At 39.1% G+C, this 13,542-nt stretch overlaps 1 protein-coding gene across 1 annotated transcript; it reads right to left on the bottom strand.

Annotated features, from left to right (window-relative positions):
* Nucleotides 1–8,563: 8,563 nt before the first annotated feature.
* Nucleotides 8,564–11,281, bottom strand: NXT2 (nuclear transport factor 2-like export factor 2). The gene is made up of 3 exons (XM_010292566.1): nt 11,183–11,281; nt 9,833–9,977; nt 8,564–8,927 (listed from the first exon to the last, which is right to left on the bottom strand). Exons 1-3 carry the CDS (start codon nt 11,198–11,200, stop codon nt 8,749–8,751), a joined length of 342 nt encoding a protein of 113 aa, XP_010290868.1. The 5' UTR covers nt 11,201–11,281; the 3' UTR covers nt 8,564–8,748.
* Between the last annotated feature and the right edge of the window lie 2,261 nt (nt 11,282–13,542).

Raw genomic sequence — 13,542 nt, 5'->3', positions numbered from 1 at the left:
CACTTGTCTCGCCCCGAGGGCTGTTCTCTTTGGATCGATTCGTATCGCTTCTCTGCAATAAATGCCCGCGTTGCGTACGTACAGAGACCTCTCTCATCAGTCACCGTTAGCTCTTAAAGTCGGGTTGCGTTCCACCTCGCGATGTGACCGCGGTGCTGTTACTGCCGGCAGCGCTCCACGGCACTGAAAGCCGCTCGGCTGCTGTTGCGTTACGCGCCCTTCCGTCGCTGTACAGCGCTGCCAGCTACGCCCGGCGCAACGGCTTTGGCGGGGCGGGGTGCAACGGCTTGGCAGGGCCGGGTCTCATCCTGTTAAAGCAAGATCGGTCTGGCTTATGGGGAAGCATTTATCAAACAGAAAGAGCTTAGAAACTGAAGCTCTTCCCATGAGGAAAGCATCAGTACCTCCTCTTGGTACTGTGGCTTTGCCGATGCACAAGAACTTTTAAAGCCATCCTTCCACACACAGGGATGTGCAATTCCAAGAAAATCTTTGAACAAGCTAAACCTTAAGATTAAAACAACATAGAGCATATGCTTTCTACAGAAAAAACCTAGGCAGGCATCTTGTTTCAGATGTTCTAGCCGTGTTAATAGGCTCTCATTTCTTGGTTTGGGGTGGGTTTTTTCAGATAAAGGTAATTCTAAGGAGTAAGTACCTTCGCTAGGAATGCTGAACTACACAATACAACTTACTATTTGGATTTTATCCCAACCACACTGCAGGAAAAAGCCGCTTTGACATTAACTTCAAAGCAGGAGAGATTTTTATGTTACAGACTTAAATTTCCTATATAGTGCTCATGCATATTCTTTCCAACAGCAAAACGGTCTTCGGTTCTTATATTTGGCAACTACTGCATCTTGCTCACTCTGACTTTGTGGGGAATCACTGTAAACTGGATACTCGAAGTGATGAGTTTAAGAAAAAAAAAATCCTTGAGAGGACTGGCAGTTACCAAGTCAACTTTGTCACCGCAGAAAACTACTGAAATATCCACAGACCGAATTGCAAAGTATCATTAGGTATCAAACAGTATCTGGTGAATACCTAGACATTTTAACAATGGAAAAGTATGGGTCAGTGAAAAAAATTCAAGCTCCAGAAACAATTTTAACAGTACTATATGCCAGTACTATATCAGTAGATGTATATGTGAAATCTTTAGCTCAGCAAAGAAAATGTAGTAGTCAGCATTGTGTGGAAAAAAGGATGTCAGAGAAACGAACAAATTGCCAATAGTCTTAAAATCCCCTATCAAGTAGGTAGACAACAGCAGAAGTTCTAGTCAGCTACCTCCATCTGCAAGGATTCAGACACTGTCTCTGGAAAATGCAAGTGCTGACTTCAGCCTGGACTTTTTGAAGAGCCATAAGCAATACACACACACACACATATATTTTAAGCCGCAGAAGATGACTGTCTAATGAACTTTCACACTGGGATAACTAAAACACTGTATCAGTCCCACTTGAAGATTTTCTGGGAGAGTTTCGTTCAGTACAATCAGAATTAAGCTGACCACAACCAATGTTTCCCCCTACAAGAAAGAGGGAATCGTTATGCCTATCCAAAACCTTTTATTTAACCTCAGAGATTAACTTCTCTTTTTCTGCCTGACCGCTGCCCATCAGCAGGACTCTGGCCTCTAAGAGGCCTTACAGACTGATGGCTTAGAATTCAGAACTACAGTGCTAACTGCTACTGCTGAACTCGGCTAGATCAGAATCTAGTCCTTTGCAAGAATAGGCGAAGGACCATTACAGTCCGACAGGCTGTTACAGAGAGATCGGCACACATTAAAGCTTCAGTGCACTGGACACTAAAATGTGTGCTTAACACTTTTTATTTAATATCAGCTGGTTACTAACTGCTTTCCGCTGCTTCATCATATAAACAATCTGAAAGATGTCTGTGGCAGTCCCTCTGAGTGTCCAAGAAATACCACTGATTACACGTCTTCAAAATCCATGTTTCTCTCCCCTTCCCGAAATACAAAGCATGTGCAACATACTGTATTTGTGTCCCACCTAAAAAAAAGGGCTGCCCTTGTGAAAAAGTTTACCCTTCATTACACAGTTCACAAATAAGAAAGCACAAGACCTCCTGCCAACTAACTAACAAAACATCTAATTCTAATTATCTGCTGTTCTATCTGTACCTTTCAATACCTGAAAGAATCACAAGGTCTCGGTGAACTGTAGTAATTTGTGATTTACATCAGTCCATCTATTCGTATAGTTACAGTTCAACCAGATGTTTAAGTAAGACAACACCATCGTGCATTAACTGTAGCTTACACTGGAACAAGATACACACCATACATACATACATGCTTAAATAAAATATGCATCTACAAATAGTTAAATATACAAATGCAATTGGCTATATACATGCGTTTATTCACACATTTCTAATATTCATGGTGTCTCTAGTACATAATTTTTCAGAATTCTGTACAGGGACGCTGCCCAGTTGTGTACGGATGGGGTCAGGAAAGCCAAGGCGCAGCCGGCGCTGAACTTGGCACAGGATGCAAGGAAAAATAAGGGCTTCTATAGGTATGTGAGCCAGAAAAGGAAGGTCAAAGAAAGCGTACCCCCTGATGAGCAAGGCTGGCAAACTGGCAACAATGGATGAGGAGAAGGCTGAGGCACTTAACAACTTCTTGGCCTCAGTCTTCCCTGGCAGTCTTCACTTCCCTGAGGGGATGGACCACAAGATGGGGACTGGAGGAGCCAAGTCCCTCCCATTGTAAGAGATCAGGTTCGTGACCACCTGAGGCAACCTGCCCTGAACGAATGGTAGGGCCACTTAAAGAGTAACCATCAAAGGTATTAGAAAGCGAATGATTTTAATACAGATATGCTAAAAGGTGCAACTTAACAGAATTCGATGGCAAGGTTCACTCCATTACTCACTTAACATGAAAAGGTGTACGAAGAGAAACCAAATTACAATTAGATTGGAATGATTCGCTCATGAATTGAACTGGGCTAATGTGACTTATATGTATATTGAGGAAAGAAAGTAGGGGAGACCCTCCTGTTGAGTCACAAGGTTCAGAGTGGATCGAAATCCACTCCTAGTCCCAGACTTGGTCAATGGTTTATGACTAAGGTTAGGTAAGGAAAGGAATGCCCTCCCGTTGAGTCACGAGGTTCAGAGTGGACTCCCTTGCTTTCTAAACTCCTTCTCAGAGAGGAGTCTAGGTGCAGCTGAACCCACTCCTAGTCCCAGACTTGGTCAACAGTTTATGTCTAAGGGATAGGGTATCGGGGATTCTCGTGTAGTGCTTGGTGTAACTTTAAAATAACAGCAATCAAATTCACTAGCACTACTGAGATAAATCACAACATCAAATCTATATATAACTTAGTAACATAATTAACTTAAAACTGACTATGACAAATCACAGTATTAAATCATAGCAACATACTAAGATCAGACACTTAAGATATAAAGAGATAAATATGTACAAAGGTACCTTTAAATGCCCCCCTTGAATTCCATCGAATACTCACATGGAATGCTTTGCATTGCTCAACGTGTGATCAGCCAAGCCTCTCAGTTGATCACGAACTTGAGGGTTCATAGGCTCTGAGAGGCGTTCCACTCAGAGGGAGATGCTGGTTGCAGCCCACTGTGGTCCAGGAGAGCTCAAAGGGTCTCACTTGGGACCGCTATTGATAGGACTGGGAGATGACTGACTTTCGGCATCAGTAAATTTCCATTTTTACCACAAATAATTTGTTGGTAATTGCTAAAATTCTTGAAATCCCAGTGATGCTGGTTACTGGAATGACTCCGTTAAAACACAAATTAAAGAGGAAAATGTACCATGGGATAGTTACAGAGGGGAGTTAGGGTCCTACGGGACTCTAACTGACAACAGAACTATCCACTTGAATGAAGCCCTCAGTTTCTTTAAGACTCTCCAATGAGAGTGTCCATCCAGGTGAGCCTAAGGATTCAGCATGGATGTGACAAGTTCTGAAGAAACATGTGCTTTAAACACTCAGAACCTAGGAACGTGCCGTAGCTGACAGAAGGTTACACTGCAAAGCTAGTAACGTAAATTCACATCGAGTTCATTCCTACTCTGTTGGTATGAATACACACACCAAAGTACTTCAATGCCGAAGAGGAATTCATATTGTCGCATACAGAGACCTTGAAAAATAAGTATTGAGCCCAGCAGCAACATTAATTTAATTTTGTTCATTTTAATAAGTCAAATACATTGTGTACTGGTTGGAAACCTTAAAAAACCATGAAGCTGCAAACCCACTGGGACTGAACTAAATTAGATAAGATGACGAAAATTAGCCACTGAAATTCAACACGCGTTTTTCCATCAAAAGTATATTCTAAGGCATCTGTATTTACTGATGCAGGGCAAAATGGCCATTTAGTCTCTGCAGTCCATTCAATCACTGGACACAAAAGATAACAAGATAGGTTTAGTTATATTATTAAATCTAGCCTTCTGAAGGAATAAGTTCAGCTATCAGTAACCTATTTCTTTTCAGTTAGAATCAGAAAAGCAAAGCTCGTTTAGAAAGACTTAACTTTCTTTTCTTCAGCCCAGAGGGAATATTGAAAGAGCCATTTCTGGATTCACTTTCAACATACATGCAAAAATGTCTTCTGGTTTGGGCCTAACTGTGATTTATTTTCCCCAGAGCTCCTAAACCTTTACACTGCATCAGCTGTCAGAGCCTTGCTCAGGAGAGTTACAAAAAGGAACTGCCTGCAAAATCTCACTGAAATCTACACATTCAAACACAGCAAGAACTTTAGAATACATTTGGCATTAATTGTTTCTAGAACATCTCTTTCCATGCAAACATTGACCTTGCGTTACCATCATCTTTTCACTGCCAGCAACTAAAAGCTGCTATCCACACTGTGTAAGTGTTCATTAGTAATTTGATGTTTTAAACAGCAAAATAAAGTGAAGAAAGCACCAAAGTTATCACACGAACCGTTCCTTATTTGAGTGTTTCATTTCTTCTTAGCAGAGAAACAGCAGAGAACAACAATGTGTTCTCAGGGAAAATATTTACAAGCCAAGAATTTGGCAGCAGTTACTGTTTGACTTCATCCAGGTATCTGCTGGACAGCAGTCTAAACTTCAGTAAATTTTAGAGGGAAACGTCAATTTGAGATTGTTACTCTAGCCAGTTCAACACCATTTACTGCTTGACAGTGCTCTTCGTGAGGCATCTGCTACAGGGTTATTATTTCAGACACTTTTTTTTTTTACTGCAGCACTGACAGAGAGCTCACAGGCAGCCTGTTCTGCAGAACTGCATGCCACAACAATTAGAACACGTAACTCATACCTAGAACACAAGTAGTAAAGATAAGGAAGCCACAAGCTATTTCTTGCACTTTTAATATCCTAAGAACAAACTATTAAAACTTATAGTAATAATAATAACAAAAAAGCAGAATATCAGGTAGATTTTTGTTGGTTTTGTTGTGTTTTTTTTTTAATTAATTTTACAAGAGGTCTTAATTTAAAAATCTTACAAAATATATTCAAACGTGGAAAGTTACTTTACTGATAAAACAGCATTTCTTTATAATGTGCTTTTTTCCAATCAGGATAAGGAAGCGTAAGCATATAAAAATCATCACAACAAATCATTCATACCAACAGAAAAATCACTTTTCTCCATTCCAAGAAACAGCACAAGTGTTTTAAGTCAATTTAACTGCAGTATGCCAAAAGGATAAAGCAACATAAAAACAGTGACTGATAAAGACAATATATGGAATATATACAAAAAATATCTACCAGGTCTTCAGTAGCCACAATTTAGTATGCGGAAGTGCTTAGCTCTTCAGCTGGCTTTGTTTCACTGATCAGTTGTAAATCAGTAACTTGGTATCAAACAGCAAAAAATGGTAGTATTAACTCCTGTTTACAGTTTAGAGCACAAACACGTTCATTTTAAATGTAAATTTTGGGTATTACAGCAGAGTCAGCAACAGGGAACACTAAACCAGGCAGGTGGTTTTGTACTGAACAGAATAAAAAGCATTTGTATGTTCTCTTCTGCTAATTTTGGTACAGTTTTAACAAGCAGCACAGAGCTACAGCATCTCTAACTTCTCCAGCTAGTATGGAAGACATTTTTCGTTTGTGCCATTAGTTGCTCAGTTGCAAAATCACTGATTTAATCTAACAGCTCCATTATCACTTAGTATGCTCCATAAAAATATTTTGTAAAACAGCATTTTCAATTATAAAGAGCAACAGCTAATCATGGTAGTACCAAATCACCCCAAGTGATCCTCAACAAAGATGACAGAAATAGGCAGTACGTACCTGGCACTTCTCCCTACGCTGAAGCAACTATGTTCTAATAAATTTCTCTCCAAAAACCCCTGTATGCATACCAAGTCCAATTCCAACTACACATCTTACTAAGTAAGAGTTTAAACTGGGTTTGTCCAGCTAGGCCAGTTAGTAAGCTTCCTAAGTAATGCCACAGGTAGTGCTGGCTTTTTTTTATTTGGTTGGGTTTTTTTAATATTAATTGCAGAAGTCAGATTTAAAAGCAGCCTGCATTTGAATAGCATGAAATGAAAGTAATTGAGAAGAGTAACATTTGATGGAAACATTGCCTCATATATTTTAAATCTCACAATCTGCCTAGAAAAAAAATGAAAAACTACTATACAAATTAAAACTTGAATAAAAATATCCAGTAAGTATTTATTCCCAGGATGAGCTTATCAGGTACAAATATAAGAGTGTGTTCTGGTGACTGCCTTCAAAGTTCAACAAGCAAATGCTACAGTTGCACCCATCACTACGTCTCAAAAGTCAAAACCAGGTTTGTATATGCAAAGCAGATCTGTAACACTACTTATATAATCAACAGCAAACTAAAAAACCAGAAAAGGACACTGCACCACTGTCACAGTTCAACAATGCTGTATCAGTAACGGGCAAATTTAGGGTTACGTTTTCTTTTCAAACTTGTAGAAGAAATACAAATATATGAACCTCGCACATTCTGTTAAGAACAAACAGTAATTAAATAGAGCGATCCTTTCTTCACTACATACAGAAATAACAATGTATTTACAATATTTACAGTTTTTAAAAATTCTGGACTTCTTGCATTGTTTTGCAGGAATTCATATTCTTCAGGCTGAAAAACAGTTACACAATAGTTCAGAACATAAAGAGATTCTGAACAGAGACGGGTTACTAATTCTAAATTACTGATGTAAAGACCAGAGTGCCTTAAAAGGAAAAAAAACCCACTCATTTCACCTAAACATCCCATTATTTCTGGGATTATATCAGAAACTACAGATGTTTTAAGATGTTTTACACAAGTTAGATACTGCTCATTTTCATGTTTTTCCCAATTTAAGTGATAAAAAAAAGTGAGCTGAAGTCGTAACTGCTCTTGTATTCAGGTTGCTGCTGTCATTGCAACACGTATTAAGATCAGAGTTACAAGTTCCCCTCATGTATTTTCAGTTACAAGCTTTAATACAAGCTATATACCTGTACTTTCACATATATATGGCTAAATCTTGACTTTTTTTTTTAACTTGGCTTAAAATAGAAACGTACCAGCTTGAAACAAATCTGCTGATTATTCAGTCTTAACCTGCAGTCTTAAAAACTATTTTAAAGCAGCTGAAAGTTTTAAATTGCAAATTTAAAGCAAGACACGCAAAAAAACCCCAGAATCAATAGTTAAAGGTAATATTTAAAAAGAACATGAGAACTACAGTAAAAATCTGCACAAGAGGAAGGTGGTATTTGTGTTCAGATCTGTCCTTCTAAGTTGAAAATAATCAAAGCACCTGTTCTGAATAACAGTACTGAAGAGAAAAGTTGAAGGCTTCACAGTAATACACAATTTCAGTGCCACTTTTTTACTACAATGTTTCCTGAAAAAGACAGTAGGGATTCAAAACTTGCAGACTGAATGAGGGAAAAATAGTCCAAACTTCATAGCAACAGAATTAACAGTTAAAGCAAACAGGAATTCCACTGTAAGGCATCAGAGCTCTGAATCATTCAGCATGCCCTACATATGAATCAATGTAGATTAACTACAACCAAAGTTGGAGAAGCTCAAGCCAAAAAGAAATCTGATGAGATTATTTAGTCCTTTTGTATCAGAGAAGATAACATTACCTTTCCAATGTATTATTTGAGAAATTACACACTTAGGAGCTGTATTTGTTACTTTCACAAACAGTAGAAGTCATTGTCAATCCTTCCTGGCCTCTTGCAATCGAGAGCAGGTAGCTTTGAGAATTCTATCTACAGGCCACAAGCATCTTCTTCAAGAGGGAAGATGCTACTGTAAAAACAGACTTTTTCAAGTTGAAAAAATTAAATATTTGGTCAAAATTGTATATTTAGAGGATTTTGTGTTCAAATAGTAGAGTTTCAGCATTCCATACCAGAAGTCTGGAATTGGTGGCACAGCTGCATGTAAGGCATTTTAGGAATGATTCCAACACAGCTCACTGCCGTCAGCATTTTATTAGGTTCAACTAACACGAGCAACCTCTCACATTTTAAGATTGTTTACTACTAAACCCATGGTCATTGGGATCAACCCTGAAACATCTGTAGACCTTCCATAATGACAAATGCAACACGAAGAGTGAGCGTTTCTCAGGCGTGGAGAACGGCTGTCCGTACAGCTAATTTCAAGATGTCGAATGAGAGAGGTCACTTCCCGAAGCCAATCCTCACTAACTGGCCCAGTCCTGAAAGCGGAAACAGTCACTGGCGATCTTCCACACCGTGTTGGTAGGTGTGGCTTGTGCTGTCAGCAAGAAGTTCTGATTGAAGTAGCGCTGCTTGTCACCATCAAATTTTACTGTCCCACTTGTCACCACGAGGACTGTCGTCTGGCCTTGAGTAGCTTGCTCTTCACAAGGAGAAAAAGTATAGAGGAAACAACCAAAGACTAACAGGTAAAGCAGTAGGAAATGTACACAGAAGTTTCATTCAATTCTGGTTATACTAGTTATAGGCTAACAATTGGTTACACATTCAGAAAAAGTACAGTTTTGTCGCATCATTTCTGTACAGACAATGGTGTATTCGCTTGCCAACACTGCTTTTTAGTGGCTCTTCTATTTTCATCTCATGTTGTTCATTTTAGAGTGCTATAACAAACACCTGAGTTTTTCCTTAGAATAAGCACTCGTTATTTGACACATAGATATATACATATATATTAATATTTAGCAAGTTGCATACACTTTTTTCCCCGCTATTAGATATTATATCTTTTTCACAGCAGAGCAAATCAAGTGTGCTTGACCACAGGCTTTTTCCTTACTTATATTCCCAAAATATCCATTAGAAGTAACTTATTAACTTTTCAATTATGTACGCATTTCTTTAGCGGTTTTTAATCAGAAATCTAAAGAACTCAACATCTGTTCTAGACACAAAGAAATCAAAATACATACAGGTTAATGATTTGTTCCAAATTATACTGCAGGTCAGTATCAGAGGCTACAGCAGAGGTCTCTTAGATATCGTCAAGTACAACATAACCTGGTAAGCCAGACTTTTTCAATACATGAAAATGTATCACATCTGAATATGTTAACAAAAAGGTCCTTAAAATATTTTCCCAGACATGAGAGTACAGAGTTGGTGCATCTCTTGATTTGTGATTTATGCACAACTTGACATTTCAACCCTCAGTATTTTCTCTAAGCTTGTTCCAAAGGAAATATTAAGTGCTATTATAATTCAGTTCACTTTCAACAGTTATAAAAAACCTGAAAAATAAGTAAGTAAATTGTAATACAACCTTACCGTGAACGGGCTGGCAGTCCAACATGTTAACCTGGAATTCACTCGATGGCAACATTTCAAAAAATTTATTCAGTTCTTCTTGCCCGGACACTGCATTACCATTCCAAACTAACGTTGCTTTGTCCAAATAAAGTCTTGTTAAAGCCTGAGTGATTATGAAAATACATATTTGGGGAAAATGTGTAAACACATACAATGGATAACATACAAAACATTTTTTTATCCTTATATTGTGAAATATTTGTTTCTTCAATAAACAAAATGGTCTCCTGAAATATTAGCTCCATTTAACAACTAGTGCTCCTGACCAATAATTAAAACTGAAACATGTTTCCCTTTATAAATTGCATAGGGACTCACATGCCTCCAAACTTAAATACTGATGAGATTCCTTTAACAAAGGTAGTGATAGAACTGAACTAGCTGCTAACAAAAGGATAATTCTACCTTTCCAGAAGAAGTTTATCACTATTTTTTTTTTTTTTTTTTGGTGGGGGGCAGGGACGGGGGTGCCGGCTGTGGGCAGCGCGTGTGCACGAAACACAGATTATGTCAGGAAAGTATAATTTCAGTTAAAAAAAAGTGAACAAGACCAGGAACAGTGGAAACTTAAAAGGGACAGTTCTTTTTTTTAAGTGGAAACTTAAAAAGGACAGTCTGCAGCAGCAGACAAGAACTTCCCAAATGTTTCATAGGCTGTAACAGTTGAATAACCTCCTAACTCTCCTTCAAGCTATTGATACGTCTCTCTGTAAGCTACTCACGTGCAAAGTGACTATGATGTAATAATAATTCAGCAATTGCTGATATTTTCACAAAAATCTGTAAGTTACTAAATTAAATACATGTAAACTTCCAAAGAACAGTCTCCACAGCTCTCTTGTGGTGCAAATATCTATTACATGATACCACGTCAATGTGGTCCATGAAGACTTTCAGAGCCAAACAGAGCTGTTTCCACTTTATCCTCAAGCAATCTTGAAGACTCCCAGAAACAGGAGTGATAACTGCTAATAAAAGAAGTTTGGAAAAATATAAGCCGAATCCTGACCTCAGAGACAAATAAAGCAAGTTTGATCTGCCTATATTGACCAAATCCTGTACCTGTAAAACACAGTTGGATACAAATAGAACTATTATGATGAAGAAGTCTAAGGCACTGTCTAAAAGGGCCCATTTTAGAACAATGCTGCACAGTAACATAATGAATCCTCTACAGGGCAGCCTAAGAGGAACAGAAGTCTCAACCTGGCCAATACCCTTTCAAGTGCTTTCAAGTGTAATGCTAGTTAGAAAAGCAAGCAAAAAATGCACAAGACAGTTCTGACTGTTGTCAAAGTATCTACACACCCTTCTTCTTTTATCCATTGTCTCATAATAAATGTTGACAAATTCATCTGCGGCTCTACAAGCTTGATCCACGTAGGTTTTGAAATCCTGGAGAGAAGAAATTATAACAAATTACTTAAGTTAGGCAATTTTATGCAACCTAGTCATCTATGTGATTTCTCCAGCAAGTCACTTTGGTTGGTCTTTTCCATCCTCACTGAAAGTTGATGTCAAATAACGTTGAAATTTATTCCAAACTGCTTTTCTACTTGCAGGAGGTACCAACTTTTAGCCAGGTGACAGTTTTAGGACTCATTTTGAATGCTGGTATATTTATTGTGTTTAAATCATAAGTATTTACATTGAAAAAATGGGCTATAGCTGGCTGGAAGTGGTGTGAACACGCAAGTGTTCAGTGAAAATATTTGTTGCTGTGATGGCTGTTCTGAAATGAAGTTAAGGAACAAGATTTATTCAACGTATTTCTGAAAATTAGCAAGAACCCTATCACACTGACACCATCATCTCATTTTTTAAAACACCTTTGTGTATATGTATATAAAATGCTATAATATATATAATTTGATGTATAGATATAACAAATGAGAGAGAGAACGCGCACACACGCTGGATGTATTCCAGTATCACTCACTCCAGTGCTATATCCACAGGTAAATCCCCAAACATTTCTGCTCACATCTCATTATTTTCCTTACATTTCTCTATTTTTATTCATCCAAAGGTAATGGTCCTTGTTGCCAAACAACTGCACTGTGATCTCATTTGGTTATTTGTTCAGTTTGTTTAGCTGTTTGAACCTCGATCTCTCACAGACCCTGAACTGTGACATCCTGGAAAGCAGCGAGTCTGAATTTCCTGTCCATATCTATAAAACTGCATTTGGTTCTGTTACCGTACTTTGTTTAAAATATTATAATTTATCATTATTCTATTTCAGCATTATCGCCTCAATATTTGCAACTCAATCAGTACTTCACAATTTAACTACTTACATTTTCTTGGTAGTCTTTAATGAATATACACCAGAACTACCATTAATTCCTCCAGTATTACTACACAAAATTCAGAGAATTCAGAGAAACCTCCATACTGCAAAATACTTACTGGCCTATCAAATAATCCTGCTTACTCCACAAAACCAAATACTCTTCTGTTACTACATACTAGTCTTTTGATATCCCTCTGTAAGGGCACGAGCCTGCTCTTCACCTTCCTATCTTCCAGCAATTTCTGAACCCACAGGCCAGTTCCAAACAAATACAACACAGTAGTCTGAAAGACACTGTATTCCAGCAAATGCCAAGGGAAACTCTTTGGCCCTGGGAGTCAAAGTGTATCAGACCTTCTGCTAGGGGAACAGCGACTATAACTCCACCAGTTATGTTATTTAGAGTAGATGGCTGTTACCTCTCAGTCAGCACACACTTGCACACATACATTTTCTAACCAGCAGCCAAACGTATTGCCGTTTAGCTGCCAAACAGACAGAACAGGTGTGAGGGAGAACACTAGAGAAACACCAGGAGACTGGAATGAGCTGGTAGCGTACCTGCTATATAAGTCAAATGGAAAATATGCTTTCTTAGTTTTGATACTCCAGACAAGTTTCTTTATAACCATAGCCCAGAATATGTTTTTAAATTCTGAGAACAATATAGGTTGGAACAAACTTCTGGACGTCATCTGGTCCAAACCACTGCTGAAAGCCAACTTCAAAGCTTGACCTAACTTCAAAGTTAGAGTTGACTGCTCAGAGTCCTATCTCCAGTCATGTTTTGAACACTTCTGAGGATGGAGATTTCACAGTTTCTTCGGGCTCCTGTTCCAATGTCTAAACACCTCACTCAGGAATCTTTCTTCCTAGTATTTAACAGGAAAGCCATACTTAAAAAAACCCCAAGCAACCAACCAACAAAAAAAAAAGCCCGTTGAAAATCCTAACGACAGTTTCAAGAAATTAGCCAATATGCATGGCCTCTGCAGACGGTCTCTGTAAAGCACGGTGGCTTATCACACAAACCACCGTCTGGCCGTAGGCCGCTGGACAAGGATGCTGCGGACGCTGAAAGCGTAGAACGGCCGTGAGGCAGGACCCCGCCAACGGCACACGGAACCACCTGTGCGCCGTCGCAGCCGGGGGCCGCGGGACCATCGGATGGAGCCCTGCACTGAGGCGTTCCCCTCCCTACCTGCTCCCATGCCGGGGCCGGGACGCGTCCCGGCACCCCCGGCGGTCCTCCCCACCGTTTCAGGCTCGTTCTCTGAAACGCGACAGCACTCGTCCGCAGCCCGGGGCAGAGAACCCACGCTTCCCTCCACGCCGCGTCTCGGAGAGGCCGCGCTTCCCCGCCGGCGGCTCC

This window comes from Phaethon lepturus, unplaced genomic scaffold (genome assembly GCF_000687285.1).
Source record: "Phaethon lepturus isolate BGI_N335 unplaced genomic scaffold, ASM68728v1 scaffold7078, whole genome shotgun sequence".
Classification (NCBI taxonomy): domain Eukaryota; kingdom Metazoa; phylum Chordata; class Aves; order Phaethontiformes; family Phaethontidae; genus Phaethon; species Phaethon lepturus.
This window is presented reverse-complemented; position numbering and strand designations above follow the sequence as displayed.